This window comes from Durio zibethinus, chromosome 4 (assembly GCF_047325235.1).
Source record: "Durio zibethinus cultivar Kanyao isolate XHJ-2024 chromosome 4, ASM4732523v1, whole genome shotgun sequence".
NCBI lineage: Eukaryota > Viridiplantae > Streptophyta > Magnoliopsida > Malvales > Malvaceae > Durio > Durio zibethinus.
The window spans coordinates 11,704,171-11,727,820 of NC_143165.1; the positions used below are offsets into that span (position 1 = coordinate 11,704,171).

At 26.5% G+C, this 23,650-nt stretch overlaps 1 protein-coding gene across 1 annotated transcript; it reads right to left on the reverse strand.

Annotated features, from left to right (window-relative positions):
• Positions 1 to 11,501: 11,501 nt before the first annotated feature.
• On the reverse strand, positions 11,502 to 14,472 carry LOC111288023 (G-type lectin S-receptor-like serine/threonine-protein kinase LECRK4). The gene has a single exon (XM_089759621.1). The coding sequence runs from the start codon at positions 14,112 to 14,114 to the stop codon at positions 11,673 to 11,675; it is 2,442 nt and encodes an 813-aa protein (XP_089615747.1). The 5' UTR covers positions 14,115 to 14,472; the 3' UTR covers positions 11,502 to 11,672.
• Positions 14,473 to 23,650: the final 9,178 nt, after the last annotated feature.

Consider the following 23,650-nt stretch of genomic DNA (forward strand, 5'->3'; position numbering starts at 1 on the left):
TTACTTTCAAGTAGAAATTTCTCGAACTTATTACCGTAAAAAACAAGCTATTTGTCTGTCTTTGTACTTCTATTTTGATCCGTCTCTTACCATTTGTCTATTTCCAACAAAATGTTCAAAGTCATTAAATATTGCTATGACCTTGGCTAATTTTACCAAGTGATACGCACAAAAGAGAAGAAAATAAAATTTTTCTTAATGGAATATATAAAAAATCAAAAACTACTTTCACTCTTCAAAAAGTGGTTCAAAATACTATTAAAGGATTCAAATTGTTATTCGTACTAATGATCAAATAACTTATACATATATGCATAATAATAATCAAATGTTTATTTTCATTAAATTGAGCTCTTAATTGATTAATGGCTGTAATATGTGGCTTAAAAATAAATTTTCTTTCAATTAAAAGTTTAATTAGGTGAAAGCAATTTTAAGATTCGGATTCAATTTTTTAACTTTTTCTAAAAACTCAATAAATAAAAAATTTATTTATAAAAGAGAAAAATATGATTGAGCTAATCAATCTTATTACAATACAAAAAAATCATAAATAAAAAATAGAATCTTAGAAATCCCAAACTTCACAAAGACTTTTGATAACTTTTTTATGAACTGATTAGCCAAACATAACCTGTCTAAACTTCTTTGATACTTGCTCAACTAATGTTCTAGAAAGCTGAAATAATCAAACATAGTTTTTTTTTTAAAAAAAAACTTGTTTTGTCAACAAAAAATGAGTTTTTTTTTTAGAGATGGACAGTAAGAAAGCTACAAAAAATCCTTGATTTTCATTATTTTGAATGCTTATATTTTTATATATGGAGGGAGAGTACCAACGAACAATCCAATATCTTTCTTAAAAGCCTATCAAAGGCTTACATACAAATCAACTCAACTAATAAAGAGAGTGCTATTTTTCTTTAGTTTTTATTATTTAGGTTTGAATTTGTTGGGAATAGGTGAGAAAGTTATTTCATATAAATTCATTAAGCTTGACATAGATAAACCTGCTTGAATTGATTCAAAAAGGGGAAGTACTAGACAAAACCGAATAACCCTTGACCACTAAATTAAAAAAAAGAGTTATATACAAATATATGAAGTTTAATACCCAAATAAACTCTCGAACTTTATTTCAAAATGCAATCAAGCCATCGAATTTTTATTACATGAAATTAAGACTAAAAATTTTTATTTTATTGTAATTATACTCATTAAATCTTAAAATTGGATGAATAATGTCCAAGTGATGGATTCTTACAAATAGTATTACCTTAAATATTTGTCATTTAGTTCATCCAAATGAATCTAAGTAAACATTTTTTACAAATTAAATCATCCAATTAAAAAAATTAAGTAAAAAATAAATATTTTATACCATCAAGGTTCTAATAAAATAAAAGTTTATAGGATTAATTTTGTGCAATAAAAAATTAAAAATTTATTTGCATGTTGCAATGAAGTCAAGCTTATTTGAATATTATCTCAATAAAAAAAAGGATAACTATATATATATATAAATATATATATATATATATATATATATATAGAAGATAAAAATAAGAAATACAATTGGCTACTAAAATACTACTAAGCATAAATACTACAATCAATCTTTATATATGTCATTTTTTTTTACAAATAAGGCTGTAATTTAAACATAAAAAAAGTGATGATGGGTATTGAAATTTAAATTTTAAACTTGTTAATGTCATATTTTAGAAGTAATTACATAAATAAACTAAATTATACTCCTTTTTTTTTTTTTTGCCAACGACCATTTCAACGGATTAAGTAATAGTAAATTTATTGCAAATCCAAACTCTCAATAGTAAATTTATTTCGTTCAGTCATGTTTAGCTATATATTCATTTTGAAATCTCTAATTTGTTGTATATATTTCAAATATATATTTTTATCAATATTTTTACTATTTCAGTTTGTGAACAACCATCTATCAGTTTAGATTGTAAAATTGTATTTAACACTATCTTTACTTTAGCACATGGTTTCTCTGAGATTTTCCTCTAATCCGCTTAACCTGCTATTGGTGCCCATTGCTTTTTTTTAGGCAACTGACAAGCCAAAGAAAACCCTTTATTACATGAAATCTACTGATTTAAACATTGGTAGAAAATTGGCTATGGCCGACCAATGTCTCTATTTCCAATTGACTAGGGTTTGCAGACAACTTGCCAGGATTCTTCCTCTAATTCCCAACTGGATTTAACCCAAATTCATTCTTCAGTCTTCAGTCATTTGTCTGTAGAAAAAAGTTTAGACCTATGAGAATTGGATGACTTAAATCAGCATTCAATATAGAATGCAGTCAGAAACCATCTTCCAATTTCTTCTTCTTTCTCATTTTTTGGGCCCATGTTGTAAATTGAACCTCCCACTGGCATTTATTTATTTCGTTTGGTATATTTCAACCTCTCTTAATGTTGGTTGTCTTAACATGCTTTTTAAATTGGGTTAACGTGTGATTTATGCATCGAACGATATGACTTTTCAAGATTTGATATTTACAAAAAAAATTTATGGTTAAATATTGGAAATTTGTTTTTGTAAAATATTTTATTTCATACATTAATTCTATTGATGATAAGTTAATATGGTCGAATATAAATAAATAATACCATAACATGTGACACATTTTTATTGATTAGTACTTATCATGTCAATAGTTTAATTAATCATGTAAGTTGTTTGACAAAAACAAAATTCGGATACATAATCCTAATTTTTTATAGGTATTGTATGGTTAAAAATAATACATTACGTCTTTAAAATTACGGATTTTGAGATGTTGTCCACAAACTAAATCTTGTCCTAATTAAAAGTAACTTTAGACAAGGGCCAAAGGGTAGCTAAGCTTTTCTAATTTCTCGTGACCAAACCATGCAAACGATGGAAACACTTCTACAAAACCACAAATTTATTGTGATTTTAGGCTTTCTCACCTAATGCCATTAATATTTTGTTTTAAGGAAGTTTTAGCTTCTAACCTCTTGTGTACTAGAGTGTTTCATTATGTAATCAGTGTATATACAAAATTCAAATAGTTTGTAATAAATGCCTAGTCTTTTTTACATAAATTATAAATTTATACATCTTAATTTTATTATATAAAATAAAATAAATTTTTGATTATCTAATATTTATTTGAACTATTGATTTTTGATTTTCTTGTATTCATTTTTTTTTTTTTGAAACCATTATTTTTAAAGTGTATTGGTAAACCTTTTAGTTTTGTAACATTTATATTTTTTACTTTTAATTTTCTTATGACTTATGATCTTTTATTTCTTTTAAAGGTGAGAGTTATATGAGTGTATTTCATGTCTCTATTATACTTTTTTCTTTCAATTATTATTTGTCATATTACTTTGATTATTGACTTTTGATTTTCTTGTATTCATTTTGATTTTTGATTTTCTTGTATTTATATTTTTTAAAACCATTATTTTAAAAATGTTACACTTCTTGCTTCCAATTATTGTTTGTCATATTATTTTGACTATTGGCTTTTAATTTTCTTGTATTCATTTTATTTAAAACTATTGTTTTTTAAAATTTATTGATCAAACATTTGATTTTGTAACATTTAGTTTTTTAACTTAATTTTGATTTTCTTGTGATTTATGGTTTTATATCTCTTTTAAGGGTGAGAGTTATATGAGTTTCTCTCATGTCTATTTTACATTGTTTTCTTCCAATTTTTATTTGTCATATTACTTGGATTTTAGATTTTAGATTTTCTTGCATTCATTTTCTTTAAAATCATTATTTGTTAAAATTTATTGATAAGATCTTTGGTTTTATAATATTTATATTTTTGCCTTTTGATTTTTTATGTGACTTATAATTTTTCATCTTTTTAAAGGATGAAGGCTATATGAGTGTCCTTTATACCTCTATTACACTTTCTTCTTTTAATTCTTATTTGTTATATTACTAATTATAAAATTTTGTTTATCCATTGTGTTTTCATTTTGATCATTTTATAATTTTGTAATTTTTTAATCATGATCTATGTTTTTCTACATTTCATGTTTGTTTATTAGTTAATTGATGATTTTTTTATTGTTTTTATTTTATTATAATTTTTTACTTTTTTACCATGATTTTTTTTTTGTAGTTTAAGCTTTATTATTAACCATTACTAATCAAAAGATTTGTTTATTATTAAGTTTTCATTTTCATAATTTTTTAATTTTTTTAATCATGATTTATGATTTTTTTTGTACATTTCAAGTTTGTTTCTTAACCAATTGGTGTATTTTTTATTATTTGTATTTTTATAATTTTTTTTATCATGTTTCTTTCTTTCTTTTTTTCATTGTTTAAACTTAGCTATTAACAAATTAGAATATATCATGGTTGATGATTATCTCTTAAAAAAATGAATGGATTCATAATTTGTGTTTGCCAATTGTGAGATATTTATAATTTTAGAGATATTTATAATTTTAAGACTAAACAACATGTTAGTACAAAAATGATATTGATTGATGAAAATGTATATATGCTTTTTCTATATTTTTGTCATGTTATTTTCTTATCTCTAATTTATTTTCTTATTTTTTTAATTAAATCATAGGCATGAATATTGTTTTTTATATTGTTTATTTATGACTTTTGATTTTTGTTTTTTAAATTATATAAATTCTTTCATTTTTTTAGATTTTTTGTATGTAGCATGTTACTAATCATGAGATTTGTATGCATCCTCTTTATGTTTGCATATTTATAATTTTTAATTTTTTATATGATTCGTGATTAATACTTTTGCTATTTAAATATATTTGTTTGGCATTTGAGACATGTTTAAAACTCATTTTTACTTATAGCTTTTGAATTTCTTATTTAAGTGATAAATAAATGGTTGCAATGAGAATAAAAAGGTTTGATTTATCAATTATATCATAATTTTTTATTTATTTTGAAGTAGGAATTGATATTTTATTTTTAGAGAATCAAGTTAACATAAAATTTGCTTCTTCTTCTATTTTTTCATTGTGTTTGATTTTTTTACAAAACTTGTAAATTTTTGGTAATATATAAACTCATTGACAATGGAAGGTGACACTCAAGTTTCAATGTTTCAATAAGATTTTGATTCTTTTTGTTATTCCATATTTTTCTCTATTTTTTTTCTCTTAATCTATTTACTGATTTTTTTTCTTTTTTTTTCCATAATTTTTATGTCATAATTAAGCTGTAAAATGTAGATATTTTATCTTGTTATATTCATTTATATTATTAACAAATTTATGTTTTGTTAAGAAGATTTTTTTTTAATTTTTAATGGTTTTTCTATGTGATTATATTTTGATTTTTTTTTTTTTACGTTAAGGTAGCAGTGTAGATTCTTCAAAAAAACTTTAAAACATTGAAAATAAAAAAATCTAAAAATTTTAAAAAAATTGTCAAAATTTTTTTAAAAATTATGAAAAATTTTATTTTTTTTTAAAATCTTATAATTTTAAAATTTTATATATTTTATAATTATTTTTGGATCTTTTTATTTTTTTGGATTCTTTATTAAAATATTAGTTTTTTATTTTTTGTTTTCATTTAAAAATTTTTCTCTAAATTTTTTAGAATGTTAAGATTTTTTTTAAATTTTTTTTAAATTTTTTAAAATTTTAAAGAATTTTTTAATTAGTTTTTAGATTTGTAAAAGAAATTTAGATTTTTTTATTGTAAAAAATTTTTAAGCTTTTGTGAATTTTTTTTTAATTTTAAGATAATTTTATTTTTAAAGTTTTCATAATTTTTTAATTTTTATAATTTCTAAAAACATTTTAAATTTTTAATTTTTTAAATAATTTTAAAAATATTTGAATTTATTTAAATTTATTTTAAAATTTCAATTAATATTAACATGACGATTGATGATATGAAACTGACTAAACTTTTTTATTTGAATCAATATTTTATTAAATGTTCATATCACATTTTCAAGTTGATTAATGATATTAATTTAAATTATTAAAATGGATAATGAAATGAAAGTTAGAGTAATAAGCTAAAAATTTTATTTTATTTTTGTATCAAACTAATAAAAAAAATATAATACATGAATTATTTTTATATTTTAAAAAAATCAACCAAAATCCCATCAGCACCGCTATTTCACAGGCCATACTTCAATCCGAACCAACCACCATAAGTCCCCCACCGTGACCACCCATTGCCGAAAACAAGGAAACACATGGCAAAAAAATTAAAAAAATCCCTACAATAGAAACGTCAAGTACAGCAGAACCAAGAACACTGACTCAGACCCCATATTGAACCTACTGCCCATCATCACCGATCAAGGATTTAAATTAAGATTACGATCGCATTTTTGATTAAATTACGTTTTATTGTGATTGCAAACATAAGATAAAATAATGATAATTGTATTTATTGCGATCGTGAATAATTTTTTTAATTTTAAATAATTTATCATAAAATAAAATAAATAATAATTATAAATATGCTTATTATATTTAAAGTAACTTATAATATTTTAATTCTTTAATTTATATATTAAAATAAATATTTTATATTTTTTCAATTTTGAGTCATAAATCAATATACATATCTAAAATATTGATAATTAATATATCCATGAATTTTGTTTATATAAATACTATAAATACATATGATTGATAACAAATTATCATTGTGAAATTAATATTATAAATTAGTCTAATTAAAAAGAATAATAATGAACATTTAAATATTTTTAAGTATAATTATTAAGGTAAATGGATTAAAATATAATTTTGTGGTATATATACATGTAAAAACACTTGTACATATCATTTTTCATTTTCTTTTAAAATTTTCTCTAAAATTTAAAATCTTCAAAATATTTCCAAAAACTTATTTCCCATTATTTAGTTTTGTTCTATAACTTCTTATCTAAAAATATTAGGTATAAAAAAGTTAAAAATAAATATACTTAATAATATTAAATTTTTATTATAAAATTATTTTTTAGATAATTAAAAATTAAATTCACTATTTAGCAACTAACAACTCTATTAAATTCTTTTTAAAATCATAAAAAAAATTCAAATACCCATTTCCCAAAAAGTAAAAGAAAAGATGACTAAAATACAAAAATAAAAATCAACTTATATCCGACATCAACTTCCCTTTTGTCTTTCCCTCTTTCTTAACTTTTCCATCCCAAAATAAAATCACCCATGACCCTATTCATCTACCTCCTTGTCATTCCCTCAAGTGATTTCAACTCTCTCCTTTCCATTGGATTGATTTGGGAGTTGTTTGCAATTGTTTTATGGCATCATACAGTTTTTAAGTTACTAAACCTAAGGATCCCATAGGACAGTAAAATGAGTTTGACGGTTTGAAGGTTGGTTTCCTTATTGGAGCTCTATCTTTATATTACCTCTTATTCGATTATCTTGATTGAGATTTAAATTTGATTAAATAGTTTAGACTTGGGGCATAGTTTTCTTACTGTTTTGGAATGTGTATTCATTTTATTTGATGAAAGAAAAGCATAAATAATAGCTTTAACATCTCGTTATAATAGTTTTTTTTTGTTATACCATTATTTACGACTGTAAACAGCTATCATAGGTGTGATTGCCAATCACATCTCCATCGCAGGTGAATAACAGAAGCAGTAGGTAGCGCTACCACTAAATAACAGCTGTTATATTGCATTGCCGGCATTATTTAAAGCCTTGTCACCAATCGCCCAATACTCATCAACACCTTTACCCCATCAACTCACCACAATCGAAAACCATCCCTTGCCCACCACTAGCTAGTTGACAACATACAACCCCTCTTCAATGACAATCAAAGCTCAACAGAAAAAACACTCACACACACAAAACAAATGATCATCTTCATCCCTACAAGGGGAACACCACTATAACAAACAATAGAAAAAAAAAAAACAAATTCATAAAACCAAAGGTGCAAGAAAAGAATGTTTCATTTTTGCATTTTGGGTTTTGCAATTTATAGAAGGATTTTGGGAAATCTCAACGGTGAAAAGATAGATCAAAGAAAGAGGATTTAGAATTTTCTAACATAGTTGATAATTTCATTTCAATGTTGGCGATATGTTTCAATTATATTAAAATATGATATATTTAAAAATAATTTTTCATACAAAATTTAGTACTATGTAATATCGATTGTTTGTATTGGTTTTGATTGATTTCGATAAATTTGATGAATTTACTTATTTTGGTTGGTACGAAAATGTAAACCATGTTTTATAATTTTTAATTTATTTTTTGTTATTTGACTAATAAATATAAATTAATTGACAAAATAACCTTTAAAAATTAAAATTTTTTATTGTAACTTATTTTTTTATATTTTATTTTTTCAAACTAAAGTTCATAAATATTTTAATATTTTTTAAGAAAATAATTGTGTGCCCTTTCTAAAGTTTAAAATCATGAAATTAAATTAAATTTTATTTATCTTTTTTATATTAATATTTGTATAAAAAATATTTATTTAAATATTATACGATCATATTCAATGTTTAAAAATATTCATTTGATTTTTTTTCTTCCAACGGCCTGTAGGATGAAGTTTTGGTGTGCAAGACTTGGGCTTCCTTTCATTTATTTGGATTCAAACCCAACTTCAAATTAGGAATAATTTCTAAATTTTAGTTTAGTTTTATTTTAGTTTGTTTTATGTCCTTAGCTATTTGTTCATTAGCTTATTTTATCTTAATACATTTTAAAAAAAATTTATTATGAGAATGTTATTATTTGTAAGTAGGATTTCAATGATGAAATTTTAAGAAATTAAAAATAAATGATTTTCTAGAACTTTGTAAATGAGGATCTTATGTTTAAATTATTATAGAATAATGGATAATTTAAATAAAAGGTTTAATATTAAATAAAAATTAATAAAATACTTTAAATAAAATTTATAATAATTATCTAATAGTGAAATTCTAAGAAATTAAGAATGATTGGTTTTCTTAGACATTTCTAGGTGAGAAAAATATTTTTAAGTGTCTTCAAAATGACGAAAAATTTAGCATATTTTCAATATAATAAATAATAAATAATAAAAATTAGATAACCAAATAATTGAAAGCTAACATTTTAGGATTTTTTAAAGGATAAATGTAGATTAAAATAAAATGATAAACTCTAGATGAATTACGAATTTGTAATTTCTAGAGAATATTTTTTTCTGAAATTTTGCCAAAATGATAGAAAATTAGAAAAAAATAAAAGGAATAAAATGTAATATGACAAAATAATTAGTAACAAAGTATAATAATAAAAATAAAAATTACCAGAAATTATCAAGAAATTAATGAATAATGACAAAGGCTCTCTAAGTTTGGAAATAATGAAAATCGCTTTAATCATAAATTGAAAGAAAATAAAAGAGTTAATTTTATGAAAGGTTCCTACATATGAATATCCATTTGAATTTTTTCAGAATGATAAAAAATTAAAAAAAAAAAGTTCTAATACTGAAGGTTTATGTTTATTCCTAAATAAGAAAAAAAATGAAAACTATAATTTATGTATTATATCATATTTATTATATATCAAACATATATAAAATACAAAAATTATTGTTTCATATTTTATGTTGACATATCAAATATGAAATGTATTTTTTTTTTGTTTTTACTAAATTTATATATGATTTATTTCAAAAAATTTAAACTATATTGTTTATGTGTCTTTTTTAATTGGAGTATATCACTTTTAATTCTTTTTTACTATAATGCTATAATTATCCAATTAAAATAAAAATTTATGTAAGAATCACACTTATAAATGTGAATTCCATATAAAATTTTAGTGAACTACACATAATTTTAAATTATAATTAATTAATTATACTACAATCATCATAAATAATATGCTTTTTTCTTTTAGTATCGTGTTACCTTATCCGGTTTAATAAAATTACAAGATCTTTCTTCTCTTTGGATAATGTTTTTGTTTTCTAACTCAAATTTGGTTTTCATTTTCTACAATTTTTGGAAAGTGAAGTTCATGGGCTAAGCCCAAAGTGGTCCCAAGAGAGCTGCCTTTCAATTTATTGTTATTATTATTATTTTTTAATAGAGACCCAGGATCACTAAGTGATGGTTACATGATTTGCTGATAATAAAAAGACTCTCACGTCATAGACTAGGACCTGACCAACCAAAACCAGCCATTTATGTGGTGGGAATTTATTAAGATTTAAGGAGGATTTTATCTTAATTAATAAGCCACCAATAAAGAATGAAAACTCCTTAGAAGAAATTATATCCTTGGCTCATCATTTGTAGAATAACTCTAAAGGAGTTTTTTTAATTAATTTTTTCCTTTTTACCAAATCAGCATGAAATACTAACGATATTTGTGATCTCAAGTCAAAGATCAAGCAAATAATATAAAAGCAACAGGATTCCAACTAGATTGATGAATATATGCAATGAGCTTATATATATTTCAAGTTTTTTAAATTACGATTAGAATTCGAAATTTGGACTTTCAATTTTAAAATCGACTCAATGATTACAAAATTATTGAATAATTTGATGATTCATGAAGAATTAAAATCCTATAAAATTAATGAGCAAGAAAACTTTGATTATCAAACTTTTTTTAACTCCCACTCCTATTTGTAACTGAATTAACCAAGTTTCAACAATTCTTACATTTTCATTTTATTTTCTTCTAATGGTCAATATGATCACATCAAACCACCCAACCTATGAAATGAACTAATTTTGTTGGTGAGTCAAGAAAATTGATTAACTTAAAATTGTATTGATAATTGATAATCATGTTTGTTAGGGCAAACCTAAATGATTAATTAATTTAACTTCTTTAAAGAATTATTTATTAGGTTGTTATAAATAGTTTTATGCCACTTAATTTGATTTAATTGCCTTTGGTCAAAAGACCATAAGTTGTTGCATTTCTCATTCAAAAATAGTCATTGATGGTTCTACTCTTTTTGATTGCCACTCCAACCTATTTTGTAAATTGTAAAGCTTTTTTATTTTTTTTTAATTCAAGGAAAAGAGATTGAACATTGTTTTTTGAATAAAAAGATTATGTCAATGAATCCAGAAATTAATTTAATTAGTTCATATAATTATTTTTAAGTGATGAAATTTATTAAATCTGAAGTTTAAATTTTTGTATTTATAAATTTTTTATTAATTATGTCAATAATTTTAGTATTGTAAAGCTTTTCATTTTTTTTTTTTTTAATTCGAGGAAAAGAGACTGAACATTGTTTTTTGAATAAAAAATTATGTCAATGAATCCCAAGATTAATTTAATTAATTCATATAATTATTTTCAAAAAGTGATATTTATTAAGTTTAGAGTTCAAATTTGAGCATTTATAATTTTTTTTTATTAATTATGTCAATCATTAAACTAAATACTCGGGATCTTTCTATTACCAACTAGGCTAATTTTGTTTGAATAAGAATGTAAATTCTGTTAATTGCTACTAAAGTTTAATGTTTCAAAAGAGCTGCGTTTCATTTATTAGCAGAAAGGCAATCTATGCTAGGATGATTTCCTCTCAATTTTTCTTGTTCTGACACAAATTATTGAAAACTGGAACTATTTAAATTGCAAGTTTTATTTATAGGATCAAACTTCAAAGATAAAGAGGATAATCGACTAGATCATTGGATCGACAAGGAAAGGGCATGGTGGAGTAGGAACCTGGACAGCACCATCGAGCATCATTGTAACAGTCCTCATGGATGGCCTCATCAATGGATTTTCTTGTACACACCAAATTGCCACTTTTAATAACATCTCCAATTTCTCCACATCGCTTCTAGCCTCTTCATCATTTTCCACCAGCTTTTCAACTATGCCTTCTCTGTAGCATTCGAATGCCCATTCTGTTAATATTGTTGCTTCCTCCTTCTCAACTTCAACACATCTTCTGCAACATATGATCTCTAATAGCATGACTCCAAAACTGTAAACATCTACCTTCACGGTGACTGGGGTGTTTCTGAACCACTCTGGCGCCACATAGCCTTTAGTCCCTCTTATGCCGGTCAGCGTACGAGTGTTGTTGATCAGAAGCTTTGACAACCCAAAATCTGATATTTTGGCGGTAAAAGAATCATCCAATAGTATATTTTGTGGCTTTATGTCACAGTGGATGATTTGTGTGTTGCATTCTTCATGCAAGTATGTGAGGCCTTTTGCAATCCCTGATGCAATTTGCAGTCTTCGTTGCCAACTTGGCCTTAGCACTCCAAAAAGGAAGCTAGCCAATGAACCATTTTGCATAAACTCATAGACCAGAAGTCTATTTTCACCTTCATCACAATAGCCAAGTAGTCTCACCAAATTCTTATGGTGAGTTTGTCCAATGACCTTCACTTCTGTTTTAAATTCCTTTTCACCCTCTTGAGCAAACTTTTCTAATTTCTTAACTGCAACATAATTTCCATAACTTGAAGGCAATTCTCCTTTGTAAACCGTACCAAAAGCACCCCTTCCTAGTTCTTCTTTGAATCTGTTTGTGGCTTGTTCGAGATCTTTGTATGTGAAAGAACGCAGATGAGTCTCCAAATCTCTTCTGCTAGGAACACCGTCTAAGTGTCGAAGTCTTCTTTGATATAAACAGAAAAAGATCAGAGAAATTGCAACTAAAAAAAAGAAGTTGAATATGGCCGAGGTGCCTAAGAGAACTGAAAGGATCAAAATAACTTGATTCTGATTTTCATTGCTTGGATTTGGAGTGGCTTGGTTTGTCCTAGAGGCATTTGACTTTGGTACCTTGAAGAGAGCTGTTCTATCTATTTCTCTATCAAACCGCCCATTTGAAAGTGGTAATTTCTTTTTCCAACAAGTTCCATTGCCATCTGGACTTACAGTTGGATCCTGTAAAATGGCAACTGCACAAGAACAGTCAAGAAGGCAAGATTGCCTACATTCAAACTCAGTTGCAGGTTTCAATATCCCATAGTCACTGAAAGGAAAATCAGCAAATGAGATTGGCTTGAACTCAAAGCGATCTTCCCCATTGGTGGATCCGTCCGGATTGCAATCTCCAGGGTAGCTTGTGTAATCTTGTTTGCAGCCCGTGTATGGATTATTTTCATCCAAGAAAGAAAATCCAGGGGGACATGTGCAATTAGGCCTCCTATCATTGATAAGTTCACAAATACTGTTATAACCACAAGGGCCATTTCCGAGTGTAGCTGTATTGTCTACAAAGCTACGACAGATGTCACTAGGCATGAACCACAAGACAGACCAGCTTTCACCACCACTGGGGTTCCTTGGATAAGAATAGAGAGTAAAAAGTCCATAAAAATCAAGTGTTGCCCTGTAATAGTTTGAGTCTGGTTTTGGAACAGTATTTTCTGGTGCAAGGTTGCTTGGACTTCCAGTTGAATTCTGGATTTGGATATGCCCTGACTTGTTGAAGATCAACCGAGAACCGGCTTCAAAACTAAAATAATAATTGTAAGGCTTTCTGGTGAACATATCTATTTGATTAAGTATGAGAGATCCTTTATCGAAACGAAGTTGATATTTCCCCTTATTGTAACTTGTTTCATCCAAAGCTGATAAAAGATTGCCATCAATATCCAATTCTTGAATCGGCAAGATGGTATCAGTTGGATATTTGAAGCTTTCCCATATGTTGGCTGAGTTGTTGCTTGCTATCACAAAATTCCCTGTATCAAGCATGGCTGCATGCGACACTGGAGAATCATTTGTGAGGCTTTGGGTCCTCCACAACTCTTTGTCTTTAGGATCTTTAAGCACAAGATGTCCGGTCCTGGTGAGCTCAACCATCGAATCTTTATCAGTTGCCGGATTCTCTCTATTAGCATACCATACTATAGTTCTTTCCGGGATCTTAGCATACCATATTGCAAGAACGAACCGATCTTTTTCGCCTTGAATGGGATGAAAACCAAAGGCAAAATCACCTGATGGTGATTGCCAAGTCATGTTTCTATCATTTGCAGATAGAAAATCACCTACACTTACATTCCCTTGAGCCTGAACTGTTGCAAGAATCCAAAGGATCATGCTTATAAGTATAAGCAGGAAAAGATGACTGTGAAAAAGTGTTGAGATCATTGAATCTCTCCAGTAGGAGTTCAAGTATGGTTCTCAAATGTGACAAAAACGAAAACTTGGTTCCTTCTGGTATGATTCTCTGCACTTTAAAAGGTATTGAGCCTGTTGCCTGCTGGTTTGTATGATCATAGGATTCCAGGGAACAACTTCTGGGAAAGTGCAAAAAGAATAGATATTTGCACGGCACATACTTTGAAATGTCTGCATTATTTTCAATTATTTTCCACAGATATTTGATAATTTCGTCCAATTAATTTAAATCCTAAGTCAGTGAGTCAGGTCCCACTTTAACAGTCAAGTAGAGATTTCTCGAACTTATTACTGTCGAAAACAAGCTATATGTCTGTCTTTGTACGTCTATTTTGATCCATCTCTTGCCATTTGTCTATACCTTTGTTCATTTTACCAAGTGATATGCATAAAAGGGGAAAATAGAAATTTCTTAATGGAATATATAAAAAATCAAAAACTACTTCCACTCTACAAAAAGTTGTTCAAAATATTACTAAAGGATTCAAATTGTCACTCGTACTAATGATCAAATAACATATACATATATGCATAATAATGATCAAATGTTTATTTTCATTAAATTGAGCTCTTAATTGATTAAGGACTGTAATATATGGCTTAAAAATTAATTTTCTTTCAATTAAAAGTTTAATTAGGTGAAGCAATTTTAAGATTTAGATTCAACTTTTTAACTTTTTGTAAAAACTCAATAAATAAAAAATTTATTTATAAAAGATAAAAATATTGCTACATCATGATTGACCTAATCAATCTTATTACAATATAAAAAATCACAAATAAAAAATAGAATCTTAGAAATACCAAACATTATAAAGATTTTTGATAGCTTGTTGATGAGCTGATCGGCCAAACACCTGTCTAAACTTCTTTGAGACTTGCTCGACTAATGTTCTAGAAAGCTGAAATAATCAAACATAGTTTTTAAAAAACAACTTGTTTTGTCAACAAGAAATGGGTTTTTTAGAGATGGACAGTAAGAAAGCTACAAAAAATCCTTGATTTTCATTTTTTTAAACATTATTTTGAATGCTTATATTTTTATATATGGAGGGAGAATACCAACTATCAAATATCTTTCTTTAAAGCCTATCAAAGGTTTACATACAAATCAACTCAACTAATAAAGAGAGTCTACTATTTTTCTTTAGTTTTTATTATTTAGGTTTGAATTTGTTTGGAATCTGTAAAAAAGTTATTTCACATAAATTCATTAAGCTCGACATAGATAAATTTGCTTGAATTGATTCAAACAGGGAATGTACTAGACAAAACCCAATAACCCTTGATCACTAAATTAAAAAAAGGGGTTATATACAAATATATAAAGTTTAATATCCAAATAAACTCTCGAACTTTATATCAAAATGCAATAAAGCCATCAATTTTTTATTAAATGAAATTAAGACTACAAATTTTTATTTTATTGTAATTATACTCAGTAAATCTTAAAATTGGATGAATAATGTCCAAGTTAAAGATTCTTAAAAATAGTATTATCTTAAATATTTTTCATTTAATTCATCCAAATGAATCTAAGTAAACATTTTTTACAAATTAAATCATCCAATTAAAAAACTTAAATAAAAATATTTTATACCGTCAAGGTTCTAATTATAATAAAATAAAATTTTATAGGATTAATATCATGCAATAAAAAATTAAAATTTTTTTTGCATTTTGAAATAAAATTTGAAGTCAAGCTTATTTGAATATTATCTCAATAAAATAAAGGATAATTATATATATGTATATATAAGATAAAAATAAGAAATACAATTGGCTACTAAAATACTACTAAGCATAAATACTACAACCAATCTTTATATATGTCATTTTTTTTACAAATAAGGCTGCAATTTAAAAATAAAAAAAAGTGATGATAGGTGTTGACATATAAATTTTAAACTTGTTAAACATGGTATTTTAAAAGTAATTACATAAATAAACTAAATTATACTCCTTGTTTTTTTTTTGGCCAACAACCATTTTTATCCATTTGGTGACTGTGTTCGACAATGGATTAAGAAATAGTAAATTTATTGCAAACCCAAACTCTCAATATAATTTATTTCGTTCAGTCATGTTTAGCTATATATTCATTTTGAAATCTCTAATTTATTGTATGTATTTTAAATATATATTTTTATCAATATTTTTACTATTTCAGTTTGTAAACAACCATCTATCAGTTTAGATTGTAAAATTGTATTTAACACTATCTTTACTTTAGTACATGGTTTCTCTGAGATTTTCCTCTAATCTGCTTAACCTTCTATTGGTGCCCATTGCTTTTTTTAGGCAACTGACAAGCCAAAGAAAACCCTTGATTACATGAAATCTACTGATTTAAACATTGGTAGAAAATTGGCTATGGCGAACCAATGTCTCTATTTCCAATTGATTAGGGTTTGCAGGCAACTTGCCAGGATTGTTCCTCTAATTCCCAACTGGATTTAACCCAAATTCATTCTTCAGTCTTCGGTCATTGGTCTGTAGAAAAAAGTTTAGACCAATGAGAATTGGATGACTTAAATCAGCATTCAATATAGAATGCGGATAGAAACCATCTTCCAATCTCTTCTTCTTTCTCATTTTTTGGGCCAATGTAGTAAATTGAACCTCCCACTGGCATTTATTTTTATTAATTTCATTTGGTATATTTCAACGTCTCTTAATGTTCGTTGTCTTAACATGCTTTTCAAATTGGGTTAACGTGTAATTTACGTATCGTACGATGTGACTTTTCAAGATTTGATTTTTACAAATAATTTATGGTTAAATATTGACAATTTGTTTTTGTAAAATATTTTGTTTCATACATCAATTCTATTAACGATAAATTAATATGATCAAATATAAATAAATAATATTATATCATGTGACACGTTTTTATTGATTAGTATTTATCATATCCATATTTTAATTAACCACGTAAGTTGTTTGACCATGACAAAATTTGGATACATAATCCTAATTTTTTTATAGGTATCGTATAGTTAAAAATAATATATTAACTCTTTAAAATTATGGATTTTGAGACGTTGTCAACAAACTAAGTCTTGTCCTAATTAAAAGCAACTTTAGACATGGGCCAAAGGGTAGCTAAGCTTTTCTAATTTCTCGTGACCAAAGCATGCAAACGATGGAAACACTTCTTCAAAACCACAAATTTTTTGTGATTTTAGGCTTTCTCACCTAATGCCATTGATATTTTGTTTTAAGGAAGTTTTAGCTTCTAACCTCTTATGTACTAGAGTGTTTCATTAAGTAATCATTATATATATAATTCAAATATTTTGTAATAAATGCCTAATCTTTTTTACCTAAATTATAAATTTACACATCTTAATTTTATTATGTAAAATACAATAATTTTTTTATTATCTAATATTTATTTGAGCTATTGATTTTTTATTTTCTTGTATTCATGTTTTTTTAAAACCATTATTTTAAAAGTGTATTGGTAAACCTTTTAATTTTGTAACATTTATATTTTTTACTTTTAATTTTTTTATGACTTATGATCTTTTATTTCTTTTAGGGGTGAGAGTTATATGAGTGTATTTCATGTTTCTATTGTACTTTTTTCTTTCAATTATTATTTGTCATATTGCTTTGATTATTGACTTCTGTTTTTTTTCTATTCATTATGATTTTTGATTTTCTTGTATTTATTTTTTTAAAACCATTATTTTTAAAATGTTACACTTTTTGCTTCCAATTATTGTTTGTCATATTATTTTGATTATTGGCTTTTAATTTTCTTGCATTCATTTTATTTAAAACTATTATTTGTTAAAATGTATTGACCAAACATTTGATTTTGTAACATTTATTTTTTTAACTTAATTTTGATTTTCTTGTGATTTATGGTTTTATATCTCTTTTAAGGGTGAGGGTTATATGACTTTCTTTCAAGTCTCTTTTACACTTTTTTCTTCTAATTTTTATTTGTCATATTATTTGGATTATAGATTTTTTATTTTCTTACATTCATTTTCTTTAAAATCATTATTTGTTAAAATTTATTGATCTGAACTTTAGTTTTGTAATATTTATTGTCATAACGTATAGATCTGTGGACCTATTGCTAGACATAGATTAAAAGGAGTTATCACTAATTTTTTTAAATTAGGTGTGATTGACTACCTGAAACATATTCTAGTCTGCGAAAATAGATGTTAGGTTTGGGAGTTGGTTATGTATGAAAAATGTTGTAGCATTTGCACAACGTTCATCCAAATGATGGTACCAACTTGATTTCAAATTATCCAAATCTTGATTATTTTAATGATTTACCAAATAATTTAATATTAAAAATTAATCTTAAAGTTGTCCCAAAAGTTTGGTAGCAATTTAAGATAATTTTCTCACCTTATGAGTATTAATAACGACTAGTGTCCCATTTTGGAGAGATTTCATTGTTAGATTTATTGATTTATTTTATTGTAAAAGAATTAGTAAAGTCTCCCAATAGTTTGGTAAGACTTACTTTGAAGTAATCCTCAAATAGTTTAGAAGATAAAAATTATTTTATTTTATTTTATTTTTTTACTGTATATATATTTTTTGAAAATTGATTTATAAAATTTTTCAATAGTTTGGTGGATTCCATAAAAATTCTCTAATAGTTTGGTAGAATTTCATGAATTTATTTTGCAAAGATTGAAAAAGGATTTTTTTCTTTTTTTTTTTATTTATTGAAAGGATTTTTTTTCTTTTCTAAAAAAGCTTAAAAAGATTTTTTTTTTTGAAAATTTACTTGAAAAAGATTTTTGTTTTGTTTTGTTTGTTTTTTTTTTTTTTTTTAATTCACTGAAAAGATTTTTTTTATTTAAAAAAAACAATTTTTACAAAATTTGTCAAAAATAAAACCAAAAAAATAAAAATAAAAAATAAAATAAGTTAAAAAATATAAAATAAATAAAATCAAAAAATAAAAATAAAATGAGAAAAGAAAACCTTACGATCGGGTCTGGTCAAAGCCCAGGTTAACGGGTTAGTGCATGAATCATGGGTTACTAAAACACTACCGTTTTGGCTCCAAATAAAAGGTAATTCCTAATTTTTCTCCTTAAAAAGCCAACCCCTCTCTTTCTCTAGACAGAGAAGCTTTGACTTTTCTTTAGGAAACTCTGTCGGAGATTTAATCGAAAATCAGAAATTTTATCAATTTTTGGGAAGGTCCCTGAAAAATTTAACCAAAAACTGAAAAACCCATAAATTTCTGAAAATCTAACTAAAAATTGGCTGAAAAATTCAATCGATCATCGAAAAATTCATCGAAAACTTCATGTTCTTTCAAAAAATCTAGATTTTTTTAGAAAAATCTCAAATTTTCACAGATTTGCCTAGATTTCTTCAAAAATGCTCCAGAATCCAAATCTAAACCCTAAAAACCTAAATCTAATACAAAATCTTTTGAACGAAACCAAAATTAGAAATCCAAATCCCAAACATTCCTATTCTGCCCTAAAAAATTCCTGAACACATATTCTTCAAAAATCAACTTTTTTTTTCTTAAAATTCACCTTTTCCTGTTCTGTAATGATGCATCTAATTTATAGGTCCTCTTAGGATAGATTTTAAGAAATAAACAAAATCAATTAGGCTTGAATCTTGAGATTTGATTCTGCCCAAACCTCAAAATATGTCAGGTTCATTGCTAATTGAAAAATTTCTTGATTTAAGCTTTGATTGACCCTTTGACCAGATTCAATTCCTAATTTCAGTTATTCAATTGATAGTTAGAAAGAAAAGAAAGAAAAATAAAAAGTATAATAATAATAATAATAATAATAATAATAATATAACAATACTATATTGCCATATAATATACTATGTTAGTATACTATAATAATATTATAAAAATAACCCTAAGAATAATCTTATTGACCTCGGACATATATGGGTGTCTACAATTGCCCTTTTTTATATGTTTCTGTTGGATAGGGATGATACAAAGACCTAGACACCCATTCTGTTCGAGTCAAATTAGTGAGTAAAAATGATCGAGATGAAACTATGGGTCAAGAATGAAGCGAACAAGATCGGGTTGAGGTAAAAAATAAATGACCAGGATGAAATCACGAGTTATAAAAAATGATCTAAACTAAGTCAAGATCAGATGATTGGGATGAAACCATGAGTCAAATGAGAAGCGAATAAGATCGAATTGAGATTAAAAATAAATGATTGAGATCAAACCATAAGTCATAAGAAATTATCTGGATTGAGCCAAGATTAGGTGATCGAGATGAAACCATGAGTTAAATACAATGACTAGGATCGAGTCAAGATTAAAAATAAATGATTGAGATGAAACCACGAGTTTATAAGAAATGATCTGGACCGAGCCAAGATCAGGTGATCAAGACAAAACCATGAGTTAAAAATGAAACGACTAGGATCGAGTCGAGGTTGAAAATAAATGATCGAGATGAAACCATGAGTCATAAGAAATGATCTGAATTGAGCAAGATCAAGTGAGTGGGACAAAACCATGAGTCAAATGAGGCAACTAGGACCAAGTCAAGGTAAAAAATAAATAATCGAGATGAAATCAGGAGTTATAAGAAATGATATGGATTAAGCCAAGATCAGGTGACCGAGACAAAATCATGAGTTCAAAATAAAGCGACCAAGATCGAGTAAGATCGAAAAAAATAACTGGGGCAAAACTACGAGTTATAAGAAATGATCTAGAATGAGCTAGGATTAGGTGACTGGGATGAAACTACAAGTCAAAAATGAAATGATCAAGATCGAGTCGAGGTAAAATATAAATGACAGGAACAGAACCATGAGTCATAAAAAATGATTTGAATTGAGCCAAGATCAAGTGATCGGGACAAAACCACGAGTAAAAAATGAAGCGACCTGAATTGAGTTGAGGTAAAAAATAAATAACCGAGAAGGAACCATGAGTTATAAGAAATGATCTGGACTGAACCAAGATCAGATGACTAGAATGAAACTATGAGTAAAAAATAAAGCAACCAAGATCGAGTCTAGGTAAAAAATAAATGACCGAGACATAACTATGAGTCATAAGAAATGATCTGGACTAAGCCAAGATCAGGTAATCGGGACAAACTAGGAGTGGAATGAGGCAACCAAGATCGAGTCAATATTGAAAATAAATGATCGAGATGAAACCACGAGTCATAAAAAATAATCTAGATTGAGCCAAGATCAGGTGACCGGGATAAAACCGCAAGTCAAAAATAAAGTGACCAGGATCGAGTCAAGATAAAAAAAATGATCAAAATGGAATCACTAGTCATAAGAAATGATTTGGACTGAGTCAAGATTAGGTGATCGAGATTAAACCACGAGTCAAAAATAAAGTGACCAAGATTGAGTCAATGTAAAAAATAAATGACTGGGATGAAACTATGAGTCATAAGAAATGATTCGAATTGAGCCAAGATCAGGTGACCAGGATGAAACCACAAGTCATAAGAAATGATCTAAACTAAGCCAAGATCAGGTGATCGAAATGAAATCACGAGTCAAAATGAAATGACCAGGACCAAGTTGAGGTCGAAAATAAATGACAAGGATAGAACCATGAGTTATAAGAAATGATCTAGATTGAGCCAATATTAGGTGATTGAAATGAAACCACGAGTCGAATATGAAGCGACCAGGATCAAGTTAAGGTAAAAAATAAATGACTACGATGAAATCACGAGTCATAAGAAATGATCTGGACTGAGCCAAGATTAGGTGACTGGGATGAAACCATGAGTAAAAACTAAAGTGACTAGGACTGAGTCGAGGTCGAAAATAAATGATCGAGATGGAGCCACGAGTCATAAAAAATGATTTGAACTGAGCCAAGATCAGGTGAATAATAATAGAATAATGCAAGTGCATGCCCTATATGAGATGCAAACGTAATATGGTGCTGATGTCATAAAACTTCAATTGTGATGATAAGGTTCTCAAGACTCCACTAGTCTTTCCTAGCTTCTTGGTATTACTAGTCTCAAAGTAAATTTTGTTAGTTGATCCATGTCTTTCTTCTCATCTGGTCCTAACTCATAAGTCATGTCAACCAATCTATCATTAAATTTATTATCGAGTTATCTTATTTGCCCTTTTATAAATCATTTTTTCATGCTTCTTTTCGTTTATCTCATTTTGGATTTCTTTCAAAAGAATGAAAAACTCTTTATGAAAAATGTCATTAATTTATTTGCCATCATTCAAATTAGTGATAGACACAATACATTTTCTTGGTTTATTTAGGGAATGTTCATTTGGTGAAAGGTAAGAAAAATAGATCTTTATTATTGAAAGAACAAAAGGTGAAGTCAAGAATAACTCAAGGGTGAACAAATGCCAAATGCTGTAATTTATTCAAACAGGACATTAACATCCAAAATAATGATTGCTTAAACAATTTTGAGCTCAAACTCAAGATCATCATTCCAAAATACATTTCATTAATATCTTCAATCTTTGAGCTAATTATCCTTATTCTGGGAACCTTCACATAAAGTTATTTTTTTAAGTTTTCATCTTCACTTAAATCACCTTTTTAGGTTTTTAGTTTAAGTTTTTTTTTCTTTCTTTTTTTTTTTACTTTTTTTTCTCTTTTTTTGTTTCTCTTTCCCTCTTTATTCATCAATGATGCTTTGATTAAAGCTTCATATAATACAATAGCAAATCTACCCTAATTTAATTCATGATTATCCAAATCAAGTATTCATATTTGATCAAAATGGGCTTTTAAGGGACGCGACATAAGCTAGGGTAAAAGGTGCCAAAGAAACGGATAAAACAAGGCCAAATTATATTTAAAGGGTAATTAAACCAATGATCATTTCTTTACGTGAGGCATTTTGACATTTTGCCCCATCAATTTTCTTTTCCTTCATTTTTTTTCTTTTTTGCTTATTTTTGGGTGGAGCACATTGGTATTTTGCCCTATCAATTTTTTTTTTCGGTAGAGCACATTGGTATTTTACCTCATCAATTTCTCTTCATTTTTTATTTTTTTTTGTTTTTTCATCATTTCTCATGAGAATTTGAACACAAAAGGGCATTGCCCTTGGAATTACAAACTTTTCAACTTTGCCCCATAGTGTAAGGTGATCTTTAGTTAGGGTTTTTCAAAAGAATTTTCAATAAACTCAAAAGGGTTAGCAAGGGATTTTTTTCTCTTTTTTTTTTGAAAAGATAGAAGAATGATGGCCATTTCTCATTTCAAATACGAATACTCTCAATAGAGAATCTTTATTAATAAACTTGTAAATAATTACAAAAATCATGTGTTACATCACTTTCACCTTTTAATAAGCCAAACTTTTACTAGAGTTATATTTTTTGAGTAGTCTCAGTGGATCAACAATCTCAAATTTATCAATCAAAACATCATGAATGGTATTTTTAAAGTCAAATCTTGAATTATCGTCACGATTGTCTGAACATCCATTATTCAGAATCAATAAAAAGGTATAAGATGGTAAAAATAAATGATGGGAATTCACAAA